Source organism: Anguilla rostrata, chromosome 18 (genome assembly GCF_018555375.3).
Source record: "Anguilla rostrata isolate EN2019 chromosome 18, ASM1855537v3, whole genome shotgun sequence".
NCBI classification, from domain to species: Eukaryota; Metazoa; Chordata; class Actinopteri; order Anguilliformes; family Anguillidae; genus Anguilla; species Anguilla rostrata.
The window spans coordinates 10,182,538-10,202,055 of record NC_057950.1 but is presented as its reverse complement, the minus strand read 5'-3'; the positions used below and the strand labels follow the sequence as shown (position 1 = coordinate 10,202,055).

The 19,518-nt window shown below is 42.6% G+C and overlaps 2 protein-coding genes across 12 annotated transcripts in view; both read right to left on the bottom strand.

The window, feature by feature from the left end:
- Positions 1-216: 216 nt before the first annotated feature.
- LOC135244800 (uncharacterized protein C6orf118-like) lies at positions 217-7,845 on the bottom strand. Of its 4 annotated transcripts, none has more exons than XM_064317373.1 (11): positions 7,773-7,837; positions 7,209-7,390; positions 6,447-7,054; positions 5,429-5,551; positions 4,974-5,042; positions 2,737-2,831; positions 2,120-2,169; positions 1,504-1,700; positions 1,004-1,057; positions 783-844; positions 217-679 (listed from the first exon to the last, which is right to left on the bottom strand). In XM_064317373.1, exons 3-11 carry the CDS (start codon positions 7,050-7,052, stop codon positions 643-645), a joined length of 1,293 nt encoding a protein of 430 aa, XP_064173443.1. In that variant the 5' UTR covers positions 7,053-7,054; positions 7,209-7,390; positions 7,773-7,837; the 3' UTR covers positions 217-642. The 4 variants fall into 4 exon arrangements, with proteins under 4 accessions (XP_064173443.1, XP_064173445.1, XP_064173444.1 ...); XM_064317375.1 differs by having other exon boundaries at positions 7,243-7,390; XM_064317374.1 differs by lacking the exon at positions 7,209-7,390 and having other exon boundaries at positions 7,773-7,845.
- Positions 7,846-10,278: 2,433 nt separating this feature from the next.
- Positions 10,279-19,518, bottom strand: part of pde10a (phosphodiesterase 10A) — a 96,458-nt gene continuing 87,218 nt past the window's right edge. For 6 of the 8 annotated variants that reach the window (XM_064318064.1, XM_064318063.1, XM_064318061.1 and 3 more), the window contains 7 exons: positions 19,166-19,316; positions 18,545-18,700; positions 17,864-18,036; positions 17,080-17,191; positions 16,656-16,736; positions 16,432-16,520; positions 10,279-14,044 (listed from right to left, as the gene is read on the bottom strand). In XM_064318064.1, the coding sequence (XP_064174134.1) occupies positions 13,930-14,044; positions 16,432-16,520; positions 16,656-16,736; positions 17,080-17,191; positions 17,864-18,036; positions 18,545-18,700; positions 19,166-19,316 (877 nt within the window). In that variant the 3' untranslated portion in view covers positions 10,279-13,929. Of the gene's footprint in view, positions 14,045-16,431; positions 16,521-16,655; positions 16,737-17,079; positions 17,192-17,863; positions 18,701-19,165; positions 19,317-19,518 lie in introns of those variants that run through there. The other 2 variants (XM_064318065.1, XM_064318059.1) reach the window with 2 other exon arrangements.

Sequence of the window (19,518 nt, the reverse complement as noted above, 5' to 3'; positions counted from 1 at the left end):
TGATATGTCAGTAGTAGTAAGATAGCTTGTCAGAACTCTGCTGTCATTGCAGTCACTGATTAGGGTATTTTTTTCACCTTGGGCAACTTCTAGATATTGATCGTTTTGCTTACTGCTACAACAGCAAAGTCGAATGACTACATAAGATAACACTTAGCTAGGACGGGCGTAGAAAATTCCAGAATCAGACTGTAAAAGAAACCAGAGCACTCCAAATGGAGGTACAAAAGTTAAAAAGGCTTTATTTATAAGGGGTAAAAAATATATACTGCAAATGGCCAATGTGCTGTGGCTAACATCAGCACCTATTTTAATCTGAGCTCACAGGAAAGAAAATGGCTGGGACTTGATTTGTCCTTAACTTTGAAAAGTAATTAAAGCAAGATTTGTTTTCAGTTCAGTGATTGCTAAAAACTAACTTGCCAACCTGAGTTTGTGGAACACTTGCGTTTACTTGTAGGTCAAAGTTTAGGACAGATGTTAATTGATTACAAGCTAACATTTCTAATCAGGGCAACAAGGTGTTTGGCCGTTCATAACAAAAGCAGTGAATGCAGTCACAGTGGCGATGAACCTTGTGAAGACGGCCTCTATTATCATATGCAGTATTTCAGAAACAGAAAAACATTAATATCTTCGTCTTTATGTCTCCGGGTGTCCAAATCTTCCCCAGAACTCCCTGAAATGATATTAATCCCAGTTAGTTGCTGGAATTTGATGTGCAGTATTTTCAGCAAGACCGATTTTGCCACATATGCAAAAATACGTCATGTCTTACGTACTTTTGCATCTCACTGGTGATTTTTTCCTTGTCCAGGAGCGAAGAAATGCTTCTCTGCAACTCCTTAAGTGTAAATAAATTGTGAAAGGAGTGTGTCAGTAATCATTTTGTGTGTGTTAGCATACCACAGTGGCTAAATGTATTTGCGCAGAACTGAATGGAGCTGGGTGACCACAGAAGCCCCTGCTGTGAATATGCAGGGCAGGGCATTCAGGGTCTTACCTCATTAGCTTCACAAAGATGTTCGTTGGAGGTGGAGAGTGCCATTATTTCAGCCTGTTGAAGATGGAAAATGCATTACTGTTCTCCTGAATACGCATGCTGCATTGTCTTGAACTCAGTCAGGGCTGAACGTGGGAGTGCTGCTATTTTGCTGTATGTTTTCTTTTTCTTTTTTGTTAATGTGTGGGGGCATTGCATTATCTGCAGGGTAACAAAGCCCTGTACCTTGAAGAAGGTGGCTTTAAAGTTTTTTAATTTTAATACCATTTCAACAACTTGCGTGAGAAACTAGTTTGTTCAGTCCAGACACTGACTGTTTGCAGCAGGCAGACCAGCACTCTGATGTGCACTAATAATACTCCAAGGCCAAGGTCTAACAGGACCAAACCTGAAGAACTGAACCTGGACTCAGTATCCTCTCACTGCAGCCTGCAGTATGGAGAACATGGGATACAAATGCGCTGATGTAAATATGAGAAAAGATCCAGCGTCGCACCCACCTCCAAGTCTCGGATGCATCTCTCTGTGGCACGGACGGCGTCTTTGGGAGCCATCTGTTTTCTGATCACACTCTCAAGGAGCCGGACCTCCTCCAGCACAGTCCGCACCTGACGCCTCTTCTGCAGAACCTGGTCGCTAGGGGAGACCAGAATCTCCCCCTGCTTCGGATCCTGTTGGTCCACTTGCTTTTGCTCCCCTAAAGGTGGAACGCATCCAGATTTAAACACTCTGAAATACAACCCCAGTTATGGAGGTGCTATCAGTCCTGCTGTAGTGAACACTCTGAGCTTTTGTTTACTCCGACTTAATACACTAATAATACATGGCCAATCCATACTAAATATTATAAATGTCATCATTACAGTGATGTAGCTGAGCGGGGCTGGTGGCCTTTGAATTTGAGCCCACCTCCATCCCCTGTAGTTCATCATTTCTAAAAACGTATTTGCTTGCTGACCCCCCCCCCCACCACCACCATCACCAAAAGAATTCCTGGCTACATTACTGCATCATAATATTTTTACTTTCAGGGGGCCTCAGATTCCAGACAGTGCCCCAACTTCACAGAATTGTGGTTGTGAACATTTGAGAATAAGCCAAGTGGAATTCATTCACCATTCATTTGCTGAACTTGATCTCTCTCCCTCTTCAGCTCCATCCTGGCTCTGAGAGAAAACATTCAGAGGACAAACAGACAGGTCAACCACGAGGCCTGTCACACACCCAGTCCTCCTGCCACTGTCTGCTTATTCAGTGTATTGATGAGTACAATGGGTGTGGTTCACATATATTACTGAGTACTGCCAGTTCTGTGAAATCATAGACTTATGTGGCTTGAGAGACAGCCATAGACTTATAGCTCACAGTGGGGGGAGGGAGACTCCATTATACTTTATACTTTTAATTTGTTATTCAACCATCCACATGGTTAGCCTTACCAATTACAGGATTCACAAAAAAATCACTCTCCCATCACAGAATCAAAGACTCCTTTGTTAATCTTGAAAACAAATTCACAAGATGTATGATTTTGTTTTATTAAAAAAATGTATTTCAGCGGTTTGAATGGTCTCTTCCTTTCCATGACATCACAGATCTCCAGTGAGAATGATTATGGCCAAACAAAACTACATATACAGCCTTACGCACAATTTTACACTGAATGAGACTCAATATTGATAGTTCTACAGCTACATGACTGTAGTCAGCACTCCCTCTCTCTTATCACTCACTGGTCGTTGTCCACCAGGGCTTTTCTGGCATCGTGCTCTAGCCTCAGTACCTCCTCCCGCACCTCCTCCAGGTCCCCAGCAGGAGCAGGCCCAGGCTTCAGTGGGGAGATGCCGTGACTTTGGTTAGACCTACATTTGGTGGCAGGCTTGAACAATTACTATAGCTATTTGATTATGGCTAAAATGGTAGTAAGAGTTTAGGTAGAATTTGAATTATGTTGATGACCTAGCATGATTGTTAGTGCACAGGTTAGTTTTTGTTCTAGGATAACTAAATTTTTTCTTTACTTTCTGAGGGTGAAACACAAAAGCCTATGCTCTTTACTACAATACAAAACTCTAGAAAAGCTTACATGTATTTTGATGTTTTACAGTGAAAATTATCATAAATCTTTTCAAAACATTCTTTGAGTATTTTTTTCAATTTTCACAGACATAGGCAATTTAAGTTGTTTAAGGAGGGATGCACCTAAATACTGAGAAGGCGATAGACGTCCGTAAAAATTTTTTTTCAAAATACGCATTTTAAATTTCATTCAGAAGGATAGGAAATCTAAGTTTATTAAGCAGCCAAGGGGAAAAAAAGAGTTCAAAATATGTAATGAATTTTATAATATTATTTTTTTAAAGTGAAATCTGCAAATCATATAAGTCCAAAAAGTGAAAAATTAATTTCAAGGTGGCATGTCCTCATTCAGATAGATTTTATTCATAGAAAAAGTTTATCTATCAGATATGGTGGCATCATTTGATTCAGATCAAATTTAAATCAAGTTGATTTACCAGCCATTGTGAAATAAATGAATAAAAATATCTATGATGAAAAATGTGTTTCCGTGGAAAAACAGAAAAATGCATAATACTATAGCCTTACATCCAAAAAGTGATGAAAATGCAAAAAAAAAATTTTAAGTCATTTTTAAATTAAGATGGATAAGACATCATGTTTATTTAACAACGAAGGTGTAATTAACAAAGTGAAATCTGCTTGAAGACATGTATGGTGAAAAATAGGCTGCAGTGGAATTTTACAAAACATATAAGTCTTATGTCCAAGAGGTGAAAAAAAAAAAAATTCTAAAGGTGGAATAGTTTGATCTAGATCAAAAGGAAAGGAAATTTTGTATCAACCATGGTGAAATAAATTAACATAAATATTGCTGATAGATTTTATAAGGAAAAATGTGTTTCAGTGGTAAAACAGAAATATATGTAAGACTATAGTCTTATGTCCAAAATTTGAAAAAAATGCAAACATTTCTTGAATGTCCTTTTTGATTCAGATGGATAGCATGTCATCTCTGATCAACAATGAAAGTCAAATAAATTAAGAGAAATGTGTTTAAAGTGATTCCAGCTAAAAAAGGGATTGTAGAGTAAATAGGCAAAATACATAAGTCTTATGTCCAATAAGATAAAAAAAGTGCCAAAAATATAAAAATGTATTTTTCTATTCAGATGAATGTACCTTATGTTTATTTAGCAAACATTACTAAATGAGGGTAATTCATGATCAAATGTTTATTTCATTTTATATATATATATATATATATATTTTTTTTTTTACTATTTATATTTAGTATTTCTCAGAATATATTAATTTTGATTATATTTTTCATTTCCCTTACCTCTGTTTAAAGTCACATCTTTCTATCACTCCATATTCCACTTTCTGGTGTTTAGAATTTCACTTGTATTAAATTGTTTAAGCCTTGCCATAGGGTTAGTGTTAAGGTTAGGGTTACAGTTGACCATTAATTTATTTGATTGATTGTTGTGATTGCTGAAGCTCCAAACAGATATCACAAATTTAAATATAACTGCAAATGAATCCCATTTAAACCCCATTTACTTTGATTAATAATCTTTTTAAGGTTCCATGGGCTTAATTTTGGAGTAGTGCATTTGGAGTAGTGCATATTGCATGAAATAATGTTCCAAAAAATGCAGATTACTTCATGAGAGATTGATTGTCACATTTCAACTGTCGTTGCCTATTTTTTATCCACAATCTGAAATAATTTATTGTGATTGTTATCATTGCCAGGCCATTCCACCATTCATCCTCTATCAGCTAGAGGGGATTCTTATTAGCACACCTGTCCACTGACACAGGTTCAGCCTGGTTTAGACTGCTCAGGTAGATCGCAGGTGTGTGCCCGGAGTCATGAATGAATGTCGTATGTAATTAATTTGCAAGGAGCAAAGACTGAAGGAACAAAAGAGAAGAAATTTACCATGTGTGCCGTGCTATGTGGGTCTGACTGGGAACTGAGGACCGAGTTCAGATGGAGATCATACTCTGTCTGAGAAGACAGGAAGAAAAGGAGATAAAATGAAGAAACTGTGAAACTGCTCCATGCTGTGAGTTCTTCCCCTGCGGTCTATTAGAGACTGTAAAAGAGTGACAGCTACGAACATCAGTGTCCAAAATCCAAGATGGCGCACAGATAGATAGTCATACCAGTCCACCTCTGACACTGTATATTTTTTAGGAAAACAGTTTGAATATTGATATTAAAGCTTTGTATTTGGAAATTTGTGTATTATTTCGTGCTTTATTTTTAAGTCTTTCATTAATATTCTGAGATGAAAACACTGTATGGACCTACAGTGTATCAATACTATTTATCTCATGAGTCTCAAATAAACTACACATTCACAGTGGTTTCCATTCAGGGGCTAAGTTCACCTTGATCTCCCTCAGAATGTCCCCAAAGACTTGTGATCCACTGCACACATCACCGAAGACGCTGCTGAAGAGGTGCAGCCTCTCTCTGCCCAGCTGGGGCTCAGCACACAGCTCCTTCAGGACCTGGGAAGCACAGGATCGCTCGCACTGAGAAATACATATTTACACATCATGTTTTTTACCCATGACGTAGTTAAACAAAATAAATAAATCACTGTCTTAAATTTCTTCCCCGTGTATATGTCTCCCCCTTGTGAACAGTTAAATATTCTGACAACTATGTTCAACTGTCCTATCAACATACTCATTACAAAACCAAGTGGTAAAATTTCAGAAGAGCCAGAGCCAAGAAAGAGAGTTGGGGTGGGAGGGAGCGTAGATACAGTCTGGAGAGGTAGGTCCTCTGTGTCCATCATAAGATGGTTGACAACCCAGATGTCGTGATTGTCATAGGAAACCACTCCACTGCTTGGGGTGGGGGGGGGGGGGGGTCAGAAGAGATAGGGCATGCAACCAGAATGCATAGCCACAAGCGCCTGAAGGCTGCAGGACAGTGTCTGTGTGTCTGATGATTGAGTGAAGATAAGGAAGAGTTATCCCGTTCACTGCCCAATAGGCCAGAACCAAGGTTTTAAATCTCATTTGAGCTGTTACTGTACACAGAGGACAGAGATGAAGGACGGGGGGGCATTGAGAACTTCCCACATCAGTCAAGCAACATTGTTCTGGATGAGCTTCTGGGGTCTCGTTACACTTGGAGGCTAGCACAGAGGGGAGTTCAGCAGTCATGGTTTAGTGTAATAAATGCACCCAATGAATATTATAAATATTGTACCAATCCTTTCAGGCAGGGGGATGAGTTTTATGAAGGACGTTCTGCCGTACAAAGAGGCCCGATGTCACTGTACGGTAGAGTGGGGAAACCAAGGGCCCAGTTCCCACGTCCAGCAAGTGAGCTCTGTCTCTCCTTTACCGCCCCAACATTATAATCACAGGTAAACTGGGCGTTGTTCCACACCTGTTCCAGCCGCTCCTCCTGCTTCTCGGCAGCCTTGCCCCGGCCCAGGCCCTTCGGTTCCCTCAGATCTGGCGTCTCCAGGACAGAGCGTTCGAACCTCCGCCTCGTCTGCAGCCGGTCCCCGCGAGTCACGCCCGCGATGAGAGACTCTGCGACCGCGAGGCAGCTCCGATCCTCTGGCTCTCCGGCGGCCAGCCCGGTCTCCCCTGACCGGCTCGCTCTGAGCAGAAGCGCCCGTGTCGGATCCAGGGGGTGGCAGGGACGTTTCCGCCCCCTTTCAGATTGAGGAGGGTCGAGAGTGACCGGAGCGGCCGCAGCAGTGACCGTGGCGATGGCCAGACCGTTCTTCCTCCGCTCTACCTCAGGCTGAATTCGGGCAGGCGGTCGCGGGACCGCACCTTTCTCTGGGGCAGAAGAACCCGTCCATTTGGGCTCCTTTGCTGTCACTGTCCCGTTGGGTGTCTTTTGGGGCCGCCTGTTGGGGTTCAGGTGTCCTGAGCAGTAGGTGAGGATGTCGGCCCGGTGGGCCTCCTCCACCCTCAGGAGCAGGGCCCGGAGCTCACGCCGGCCGTCCGAGCGGCCCGTCAGCTCCCCAGTGGCACGCATAGCTACGAGGGCGACAAGAGATTTCCCTCTGATCCATTACTATATCACAAATCAACCCTACATTTCATTATTTATTTGCTTGACGGTTACCATTATCCACAGTGACTTACACAACCTTTACGCATGCAATGATATTTATGCAGTTGCATATTTTACTGAGTTAATTCTGCTTCTTGCTGTAGTGGCCCACCTGAGGTGCAGGCTCAGTTCCTCAGTTCCTCCATAAACCCACACAAGTCCAGCATTGGCACAATGGTTGTTTTAACTACGGAATATGTTGCCACTGCATAAGGTTGACGCTGCAAATACATGCTGCAATCCAACGGATATTTGACAAACTGGAACATGCAAATGTATAATTTGTGTTATTTCATCACGCATATAAAATATTAAGAATAAATGGTTAAATATTTACATGGAAATACTTTCTAAACTACTTCAGAAGCACTGCTGTTTTATTAATGAACAGTAGGCATTTAAAAACAATGTTAAAGTTACAGAAAACACATGTGCTTTTGCATCAATTAAAATGTATGGATTAGAACACAAGGCTGACAGTTTATTCAAAAACAGCATTTTGACATTCGCTGGATTCAAAATTTCAACTTATGCTATAACTACAATTCACTGTAGTAGCCTACCTAAGAAAATCTTGACAGATTTAATCACACTCTAAAAGAGAAAAGAACAAAAAATATTTTGAGAAATTGTATTACTCACCGAAAACCAATCCAATGTTACTAACTGCTGTGGAGCCCTAGATCAACAAAAGTTACCCTTTTCTCTTCAGTTGTCAAGGGTAACGCACAACAAAGGGCTTTTCCTGGTGCAAGCAGATATGTGTTCTTGCAAGGGCGCTCAGTGGGAAATTTCTTTTTTACGAAAAATATTTCTGAACGGATATATTTAAGAATGTAAATTCCAGGCGTGTTAGTGTGCAAACATTGAGTTAGTGTTCTAAAAAAAAGATTTCTAATAATAGCTGACACGATCATTTATTTTCATGAAAGCCTAGTTAAATAAATAAACATGTGTTATAGCAAACCTCACTCATATAAGTATCAAAACCATCAACAATACAAGACCATCGTTTTTGCATGCATTTCTACGCGTTTTAGACAGAAAAGCATGACGAAATGATGTCCTTTAAAACCAATTACGGCAACAACAAAAAAATTGAGTATCTATTTCTGTAAATAAATAATAAAATTTTCTGTGGAATTATTTGTATTTGTATATTTATAGACTTCTACTTAAGGGTTTGAAAATTGTTTTAATAGATCAATAACAATGCGGCTACAGTAGCCAATATACAGGTTTGTATGTGCAATTCAGTCCTCTACCACCTCTCAAGGGAACGGGAGTAATGTGATAATCTTTAAAAACTTATTTTGAGAGAGCTAAATAAAAGTGTGTTCCGGAGGTGTTTTTTGGGTGCAAAGCCAATATACATTTTTTTATTTACAATAAAAAGTTATCTGTCCTTGAAAGGTTGGTTTTCGCAATGTGTTCTTCAGGGAATTGGATGCTAGGTGACCAAAAAACATGATGTCTCCTTCTGTATCAATGTGACTGCTGTTACAGTTATACCGCCTCTGACTTGCTGTAACGAAAAACGTGCTTTTTTCTGTTATATGTTTACAGGATGCCATTTAAAGAGAAAACGAGACGGTTGACACTCAGGGAGGTAATGGAGAGGGCTTCAGTTTCGGAGATTATAGGGACAGATGGTGTTGAAAACCACCATGTAGTGTACTTTTGGGGAGGGTATTTGCTTTGTAAAATCATATCTCGGTGTCGCTGTAAGAAACAAACAAAAGCATCTTTCTTCATCAATTTGGACGTTACCACAGATCACTTCACGGTAAATTTCGATTATTTCATGAATAAATCCACATGCTTCATAAACTGGGCATGAGTCTGGTCTCACGTTATCATTGGAAATGTGTTTCCTGTTTCCTTGATTAACATTAGTATGTGCAGGAGGGGAAAAACATGCGTACGCACATTATAGGGCGTTTTCATTTACTGCTACGATTATTCCGCCAGTTTGTTACAATCAAAGATTTTTTTGAAGTAAAACTTCACGGTGCAAGGCTGAACATTTCTTGAGCAAATGAGAAAAATCCAAAAACTGTTATATTTATGGTGACTATCCCCAACTACATAAAATATTATTTTTTATGTATACTTAAGTACATCAAGTTAATTTTAAAGTATATTTTAAGTAGTCCTTTATGAAACTACATTAGCCCGTTTAAGTATAAGCCAATAACTTAAAGTGTTTCCTGGAATAATATCTACTTTAAGTATGACATGAACTATCTAAGCTTTGCATCCTAAATTAATATAGGCCCTACTTTAAATCTAGTTAAAGGTTTTAGGACAAAAAAAAAAAGAAGTGCGACGTGTTTTCCTTGCAGAGGGAGTTCATCCAATTGTTGCTTCCAAACCCCACCAACTTCATAATTTGCAATTAGAACATTCGTCCACTAGAGGGTACTAGTCGCATATAAAAAGGGGGAAAAATGCAATCAAGTTTTGAAGATTCGTTGGTCACATGCACTACTTGGGGGTGTCTCCTCTTCCATTGTCTTGTGTATATACATTTGGGGGGGAAAAACATGTTTTAAGTGTACATACACAGCACATGGTCATGTTATAATTCATATTGTTGGCCAGAATAGTAGTGATAGGTCTAAATGTGTATAAATGCCCTTATTGTCAAATTCATTGTCAAGTCCATCTCATTCTTATTTTAGCCACCAGGATAGTTTGTGAAATGTTATTTTTGTCATTGCATAGGTAATTAATTATAATTCATAATTAATTAATTGTACAATATTTTCGAGAAAATGAAAAAAAATGAATTTTGTCTTTTATATGTGTAAATAATTTTAACTACTTATATTCATAGTGCTATTGTAGAAGAGAGCCCTGCTCTCAACTAGCCTTCCCTGATTAAATAAAAGTTAAATAAAACAAATAAATGTGATATTTAAAGCCTCCTTTGACATAAGCTCGCCTAACAATAGGCCCTTTTTTGAAGTAGAGGTTGCTGTTCGGCCCACTTTTTCCACATTTCAAAAATACAGAGGCAATTAGCATTTCTCTTATAGGAAACCTTCGATACAAATCGGAACAATGTCAACTCATTTGTCTTATTGTACTGTGGTAGGTCACTTATTTGCAGATGTGGTTCAATCAATGCACAAAACACAAAGGATGAATTTTGAGAAATATTTAATAAAAGTAGTTGTGATGTTCTTACATTTACAGTTGAGACATCAGCTCATTAATCCTGGGCAGCAGTACGCAACAAGTCTAGATGACCATTCTGTGTTTCTCATATCGTACACTTTGTACAAAACAAAAAGGCCAAAATGTATTATTTTTGTATAAAAAATATAAGTTAATTTAAATTCAATTCTAATTAAGAAAATAATACCAATAATAATAATAATAATCATTAATAATGATAATAAGTAGCTAGACGTAGTGCAGATGAGGGGTGCAAATGTGTGGCAAACAAGCAGGCTTTGCCAGGGGTTTGGGTCGGGATGGGGGGAGGGGGGGGGGGGGAGGGTGAGGCTGTGGGACACACAACGTTGAGCTGTTTAGACCACAGAGTGAGTGGAGCTGGGGAGGGGCTTGTGTGGAAGTGGGGGGTGGGGGGGAAACGGAGTCAGAAAGTGCAAGACTGCCATCCTAAATTAGCACCATAGTACAGTGTACAGCCAACTTTCTCCATGGCAGCTTAGAACACTGGTTCTCAAACCTTTTTTTTTTTAGCATTGGGACCCAAATTTGAAATTTGTACCTTTCAGGGACCTGCCAAATACACATACTAGCACAGCCTCATGGACTGCAGACCCATCTCGTATACTCCCGAGACCCATTTTGGGTCCCAACCCACAGTTTAAGAAACAGTGGCTTAGAACATGGAGACCAATATACACCTTTTCTGAGTGCTACTCAGTGAATACAGGGCAGACTATAGAGAGCTTCTGGAAGCAGTTTCTTTTTTAAAAAAAAAGGTAACACAAGGCAGAGTAACTGATATCAGAAAGCACAACCCTTCAGGTTTCACCACCTCCCACAATGCAATTCATCAGCAAGCATTTCAACAGAACAACATTCGTCACAATGAACCTTCACACCTTGGTCCCCAGCATACCTACACCAGACATGGTCGCTCGTACCTTCGTTGTCCCAGACTCTAGAGCTGTGCTGGGGGAGCGGAGAAACACTTCCAGGAGCATGAACGGTTTTCATGGTGAAACGTACGGCTGGACTTCCTAATTATACACCAGAAAGGATACCACACAGGGGAGTGAACACGGCCCCAAATTCCTAATTAGGTAATTAAAAAGTGGGACTAGCCCCACCTGCCAAATCAGTTCAGTAGTCCTATGAAAAATGTTTGTAAGGGAGCAAACAAACATCGATTCATGTCAGGTACATTATGTGGCAACCGCACGGACTTCATTTTAAGCAGGCAAATATTTTTCTTTTTTGGATTCTAAGTTAACCTCACAATAACAACACACATTGGTAAAGGCTGACTATTAAAAAGCCCTTATTTTTTTTATTATTTCAATCGATCTAACATCTACCAAAGACAATGTTAGAATTGTATAAGTTCCTTTTTATGATGGCTAAGCTCCCATGAAACCATTTTCTAGATCCTGGCTCATATGACGGACGTGGGAGGGGCATGCGGACGGCCTATAATGGATGGAGCATGTACGCGGACATGTATCCAACCCGAGATACGAGTGACGAGCCTGACTCCTGAATTCGATCACAGAAATCCAGGTCAAGTAATGTGTTTTTTTTTTTGTTTTAACAGCGAACAGGCCAAACTGAATACAGTATCTGTGCCTCCAGTCACAAATAAACTCACTGCATTTCATGGCCCCAGTGCACAAGGCCGGTGTGGTCCTGTTCTGGGGGGGCCTGGAATGTTGCTACAACATTACAGCAGACTTTACCTGCACAGTAGACATCCTCCACAGTAATCTGTACGTGTGTGTGTGTGTGTGTGTGTGTGTGTGTGTGAGAGAGAGAGTGTGTGTGTGTGTGAGAGAGTGTGTGTGTGTCTATCTGGGGGGTTCGAGGGACTCCTATTTGGAAGGCGTGAACAAGTAAGAGAGTGATGGACACTGTATAGCCTAGCCTAGCCTAGCCTAGCCTAGCATTGGTCATCCACTAGCCACCAAACAAAAATGGTGCCATTTTAATTATTTGGAATGAAAATCAAAAACTATCCTCCTCTGCCCTTGGCAATAAATGTGGCAGGGTTTGGCCCGAACCTGCCCAAACCTCAAATCTAATAGAGCATCAGCTTCATTTCACTGGGCAACATTAATACTACATAAAGGGGGGGAGGGGGGCTGGGGGGGGGGTATTTTTTTTTTGGAATCGCGGAACAAGCCAGATAGAGTAATAAAAACCCCCAGGCTTTGATGTTTACATATTTAAAGCAAAAACGGATTCATGGATATTAATTGCTTACGTAAAATACATTGTGATCACTACCATTTTCATAAAGAAGTGACTTATGAGTTATGATCAGAGGTGAGCTGAAATGAAACCCACGTTCTTGCTGTTCAATCACCTACAGAATAACAGTCTACAGACCATCTGCCCCCATTATTTATTCACCTCTATGGTGCAGGGGGACCCACACTGGTCCTGGAGGGTCATGGGGTACATCTTTCAGCAACCAGTTCAGACACAAGAAACCAGATGAGGTAAGATGACTGCGTAACTGACTGCTTACCTGCGGACCCTACAGCTCTCCAGGCCCGGGGCTGGCCGCCCTCACTCTCTCAGTGCTACAGGAACTGGGCACGCCCTCCTTCACCCTTCACCTGTGCCGGCACTGCCGCGGGTCATAAGTCTCCAAGTGCTGTGTATACCTGTAACCAGGCGAGCGAAAGCCGGCCAGCGGCGGCAGGCCTGGCGGAAGCGGGGGGGTGGGGGGGTGGGGGGGTGAGGTTGCAATTTTGGGTGGGATCACCATGACTCTCTCGCGGGACTCCGGGGGGAACCTAGGTATCAGACACTGCCCCACATCCCTCCCTGTGTCTGGCACAGGGGTTGCTGGGGGATTTCTATGTTATTATTTTGTTTTGTTTTTTTTGCCATCTGTAGCTAAAATAGGCTGTATTTCATTCAAGTATATTACTGTTAAAGATTCTTCTTTTCCTCTCAGCAACACAGAAACCACAGCGGTGAGATGGCCTTAATGTGCATCTTGGCTAAAGCTAAACATTCTGTGCCTCTCCCCTATAGCTTCGCACGTTACAAGTCGACCACAGTAGGAAAAAAAAACAAAAAAACAAAACAGAAAAGGTACCATTTCATAACAAGCCAAACCCTTTGAGTTTTTTTTACAGTCAGATTTCAAATGTTCTGCTGTGCAAAGGGCTCAGATTTAAGGCCTCAGCAAAAAAACGATCAAATCAAAGCCCAAGAAAAAAAAGTAAAAACAATCATAACGACATCAAACGACGACGACAATGACAGCAGAAAAATAAAACACGCTAAAACAACTGCACCCTGCCGGGGGCGAGCCCAGGCAGTCTGGGCCTCTCAGGTGATTGGCTCTCCGGCCCGCAAGCCTCCTCGCACAGTCATGAGTCACGGTGAAACTGTCCATGTCCACAACCCTCCATCGCTCGCTCCATTGAGGTAACTGTATGGTTTTTAAAAATGTCCTCTGTGTGAAAAAAAATCACCTTCCCTGCTCGTGCCACCCGCCACTTCCTGTCACCACAGGAAGTGGGACATTCAAACAGGAAATCCACAGTCTCGATCTGGGCTTGGGTCGCGGGCTGGCCGGGTGCGGCAGCTGCGGCCCCAGCGCCAGTCAGTTATCCACCCTCACAGGGCCCGTGTCTTCGGGCTCGGCTGGCTCGGGGGTGGGGGGCGGAGCCCACGTCGTCTCTCCTTTCACGATCCCCTCCCATTGGTTCAGGTTTTCCCTACAGGAAAAAAGAAAAAAATATACAGTATGCTGTTTGCGGCATCCACAAAGCTTGTATGTTGTTTTTTGGCATTAATATTGAAAGTTCTCAGTGGTACTGTCTCACAATACAACAGCAAAGTTATTTTGGCAAAATCATTATGCAGTGTTGGCGAATGAGCATAAGAAATCGTTCCTGTGAGTTTCCAATTTGTTTCGGATATATAAGGCTGAATTATTGTAATGTATTTCATAATCTTTCTCTATAGTTCAGAAGAGTTCAACCCTGTGCTTTCCTTTTTGCTCTCTCCCTCCCTACAAAGGCCTCAACAACCTTCAGGTTCTGCAGCCGTGCCAACCGTTTCCATGGCATTCAGCGCAGCCATGCACAGTAGTGACTGGAAGCACCAGAGGGGCTGAAAGCCTGACTGATCTCACTCCTAATAATTAGAACTTTTTCACTGAGACAACGCGAAACGACAACCGATAAACATGCGCACTGCACCGACACCACACACACTTCACTCACTAAGATGAGACAGAGCGAGGACGTGTGGAGAAGGTGTTTCATTGAAGCGTCGTGATTTTCAAGTTAAGCCACTGGACGAAATTTAAAGCCCCCATCCCCCAATTTGAGTTTCTGTAAGATTGTGACAACGAGGGCCACACAGATGGCACTTGTCAAACGTGAGGAATTTATTTTATTCTTATTATTTTTCTTTTATGTGTGTGTGTGTGTGTGCGTGTGTATGAGAAAGAGAGAGAGTGTGTGCATGTGTGTGTGTGTGTGTGTGAGAAAGAGAGAGAATGTGTGTATGTGTGTGTGTGCATGTATATGAGAGAGTGTGTGCGTGTGCATGTGTGTGTGTCTCCCTCCTGAATATCGCCTCTGTTCTGAGAGACAGAACCAGGGCTCATTTAGTTCTCTCTCCTCGCTGTTAGCAGGTTCATGCAGCTTTCGTGGCCATGCATGTGTGTGTGTGTGTGTGTGTGTGTGTGTACATGTGTGTGTGTGTGTGTGTGTGTGTGTGTGTATACGTGTGTGTGTGTGCAAGTGTGTGTGCATGTGCAAGTGTGTGTGTGTGTATGCGCGTGCGTGCATGCATGTGTGTGCGTGTGTGTGAGTGCGTGCACATGTGTGCATGCGTGTCCGAGTGTGTGCGTGCATGCGTGTGCGAGTGTGTGTGTGCCTGCATGCGTGCGTGTGTGTGCGCGAATGTGTTTGTGTGTGTGTGTGTGTGTGTGTGATCTCACAGCTCTCTGGGGCTCCACCGTGTCTGGGATTCCTGCCCGTGAATTCCATTGCGGAACCTTGGTGCTGACGCAGGGCCCGGCGTTCTGTATCGCATTCCCCGCGGATCAAGGTCACAGAGGCTTTAAAGGCACGTTGGCCAGAGGGCTGAAGGGTCTTTTTCACTTTTTTTGGTGCAGGGGGTGGCGTGGCCATGCGTGGTGCATGCACTCTCACCTACCAGGCACACAGGGCACTGGGGAATACCCTCTTTCTAATATGGGGCTATTGTCTGAGCTATGGGGGTTTTGGTGGGTAGAGAAGACAAATTAGGACAGAGCCAAGCTGCATTCCTCTGAATGTGGTGATCAACCAATTTTCAGTGCGTCAATATAATGTGTCACGTGAAAAGAACTAAGAGGATGTCAGAGCAGCCATGTTTTATTTTAAAAAAGGCATTATGGCCACAGCAGAGATTCTGTGCAACAAGGGTCTGCATACATATGTGCTGGAGTGCTGGCTTTTATATGTGAACATCTGCATTACGTACTCAAGTACATTTTTTGAAATTTAATGCATATTTTAGTGAGCATGTGTTTGTGTGTTATACTTCTCCTGACCTGACCACTTTGCAACAACTTTAAAAATGTATTTTTTGATTGCTGTTGCTCCTTGTGAAGTGCTTTATGCACTACGATTGAAAAGTTCAGAACAAATAAAGTTCATTATGACTTAAATTATAATATAATCTTCCCCAGTTTATTTTACGCACAAATACCATTTCAGAATTACCGTTGTTATAGTTCATTATTGACTGAAATACTGTAGTATTGTAGCTTGGAACTGCTGCATTGTTAAGCACATTAAATTTGATGATACTGTAAGTCACTGTATTTATTTATTTATTTATTTAAAACAAACCAGTCATAAAGACTTATAATTGGCCCTGTCGAAACCCACCAAAGACTTCACATGTTGCTATTCTGTAAAGCATCTTTGTGACAGTTCCCTGTAAACACTATAAATATAAAATGGAATTGAATTGAATTGAATTGAATTGAATTGAATTGAATTGAATTTAAAAGTTGGAGCCAGGTTTGGATGTCTGGGTGGAAGTGGGGAGATGCCTGCAGTGTAAAAGCGTTTCGAGGCCACAGGGGGGCGATGTGACTGACCTGCAGGCTTTCAGGAGGGGGGCAGAGGGGGGAAAGAGCTCAGACAGAGTGGTGTAGCAGGGTATCGCCACGGCGTTGTAGAACCCCACCTGTGTAGGGAGGAGGGGAACCAAAAAAAAAAAAAACAGAAAAAGAGGTGGAGGCAGAGGTGAGAGATTTGTTATCTTCACATCAAACAAGTACAGCATAATTAAATTCGACAGAGACATTTCCGCCCCTCTCACCTGGCCCTGGGGAACCTCGTCTTTCTTGTCCCGGTCCATCATAGGAATCGGCTGTATGCCTATTTTCTTCATCTCGTCTCCCTGGAGACAGACAGATGCCAACACCTCACATCCCCTCACATTAAATTGCAGTACATCATCTAGTTATGCAGGCAGGCATTTGATGACTGACATTTATTACCAAGTCACATCCTATGTGCTCTGTAAGACATTCATAACGCTGAGTGTAGATTAACCCTGTGAAATTTTATGAGCATCCATGAATATTTGTACTGAAAACTGCCATTTTGTCTTTCACTTGTTATATCACAGTAAGTACATGCATCAAACAGTACATGCAAGTTTTTTTAATTGCGATGTATTCAATTATGATAACATTTCATTTTCCAGAAACGGCCCAAATGAATTTAAATGCCCTCAGTACCTCGGCCCAGAACTCAGCATAGATGTCGTTGGCCGTGACTTTTGTAACCGACCACAGCTTGGTGACGGAACAGAGGTCACAAGCAGTCATCATCAGACCAATCACACGGTCCCTGGGGAAGAACCAAAAAAACAGGCGGGTGTAAGTTGGCCAGCGATCCTGGGGTTACCGGCAGTCGTTCCTACCAGACAACGGACCAGACGCTCACAGAGTAAGTTGTCATCGCTGACAGATACGGTGCGCTTCTCCCCCAATAAACACTAGCCCTCCTGTATTATGGTTTGTCCTATAGTGGGTGCAAAACAGCCACTGCTGTGGGCTTCATGGTGTGTATTCACTTCAGCTGCGGTGTACCTTAAATGGGTGCAGATAGCGCAGTGATGTCCCTAGATGCACAAATAACAATTCCAAGTTGGGGAGGAGAAAAATGGGGTGGGGGGGAATTGTAAAAAGCAAGTAAGTAAAATCAAGGACTACAGTATGTGCACCGCAGTTGTAAAAACAGCAACACCTAAAAACACTGCAGCTTAATTATGCCTCTGCCGTTCAGCGTGTTACCCATGTCAACATGTCTTTTTTGACATTCAGTCAATGGTAATTTTGTTCATTATTGACCTTTCTACCTTTATCTTTTAAGGGTGTTTTTTTCTGTTGGGTACCTCTGTGTTATTTAGGGTATCTCTCTCTTGGTGTCCGGTTGGCCCGTATCTGTTTGAGAGTCTTGTCAAACCCCCTCACGTGACTCGAATTGTGCGAGGCGTCGCTCTCCCGCCTGGTCTCTCACCTGTGTGCGTGATTGTTGAAGTCCAGCGCCCCCGTGGTCTGCAGCTCCACCAGCTGCTTGCGGTTGCCGAAGTACAGGGCCAGGTCGGTGGCGATGATGGCCTTGCGGATGATCTCCAGCACCTGCTCATACTCACCGGAGGTCAGGTTGGAGAAAATATTGTGCCCTTCCAGCTATGGAAAACAAAGAGATCAATAAAAAAGCAAGAGCTCTTCTTATGAGGGCGTTCAGCGGAGCTGGGCTAAGACTGAAGGGTCCCTTCAGAAACTGCTCCACAACCTCCAGGGCACGTCTGACGGTTCCAGAACATCCGAGCGTTCTGAGGTCAGCCCAGCTGAATGGGGAAAAGGTGCACAAGTCCATTCACACCCTACAGCAGGGATCCTCAAATCTGGCCCTCACGATCAGTGGTACTGCTTGTTTCCTCTTCTGCCTGATAGTCCATAGCCCAAAAATGTCTCTGATTGGCCAGAGATTACTCTCACCTGGTGCATCAGATTGAATTTGAAAGGAGAAATGAAAACCAGCAGTACTATTGGCCCTGCGTGCCAGGTTTGAGTATCCCTGCCCTACAGAGATTAAAACGTTTGGGACGACCTGCTGCAGGGGGGATTGCGCGGACCTTGTGATTGGCCAGGGGGCATTTTGGTGGGAAAATACTGTCACATTTGGGACCTCTACCTGCAGGATGGACACAGTCTGGGAGAAGTGGTGTTGCTCCATGGTGGACGTTGAGTACAGGGCAGCCAGTGGGTGGTCGAACTTCTGCAAGTAGCTGTTGCTGTAGCCCCTATGGTCCAGGTCATGGCACAGACAAGCCACCAGCAGGCCCTTCTTCTGCATATGGGAGAGAGAAAAAGACCCACAATGCACCAGTGAGTCAGTGCAGACAAGGTCCCAACAGTCTTCTGCAAAGTTTCATGATATTAAAAATTGCAATTTCACATTTTCAGAGTGGAAGTCCATTTTGCTGGTCACTATGTGAATCGGTTTTGGTTTGGACTCTCTCCATCTGTTGTTTATGTAAGCTTTGCTCCCTGCTGACGTAAACTCTCTAAACATCTCACCAATCCCCAATTTCAAAACGATGACTGCATCCAGTAATACTCTGGACGTATCAGCTTACTCTGTGAGCGAACAAGATCTGCGTGTGAATCTACAGAGGACGGTTCGGGCACGTTCCATATTTTTCCTACTTCAAAGCGATCGCCAAATTTACAACACAGAAGCACAGATACACATCTCAGTTGATTGACTGGTTAGCTGATTGACCGATTGGCTAGTCAGGAGCCCCAGACCGACCTCCAGATCGGTGAACATCCCAGGGGTCTTCTGCAGGATGGCATACATGCAGTGCACCACCGTCACCGCGTGCTTCCAATTGTGGTACGGAACTCGCCGGTAGTTCTTCCGCACCGACATGGTGAAGCGGCACAGCTTCTCCAGCTCAAAACTGTGGACGTTAAGAGGCATGAGAAGGGGAGGAGAAATTGTCAAAGACAGGAATACACAGAATGCATCCGTTCACAGTCAGACACGGTCCCAAAATGGCCGCCAGCCATCCTTCTTTCTCGCAAAAATCATTTTAGATTTCTTTAGTGACGTCAGTTTTTCTAACTGCAGCCTCTTGAAGAAGTGTTTGTAAAAGTTTTGAA

What these genes read in the sequence shown, in the direction of transcription:
- LOC135244800 (XM_064317374.1), bottom strand. Translation starts at nt 7,052, where the DNA reads ATGCGTGCCACTGGGGAGCTGACGGGCCGCTCGGACGGCCGGCGTGAG. An exon ending in GCCCTGGTGGACAACGACCA is followed by an intron (nt 2,170 to 2,736) that starts GTGAGTGATAAG and finishes GTTTTCTCTCAG; the next exon opens with AGCCAGGATGGAGCTGAAGA. An exon ending in ATCTTTGTGAAGCTAATGAG is followed by an intron (nt 845 to 1,003) that starts GTAAGACCCTGA and finishes TTTACACTTAAG; the next exon opens with GAGTTGCAGAGAAGCATTTC.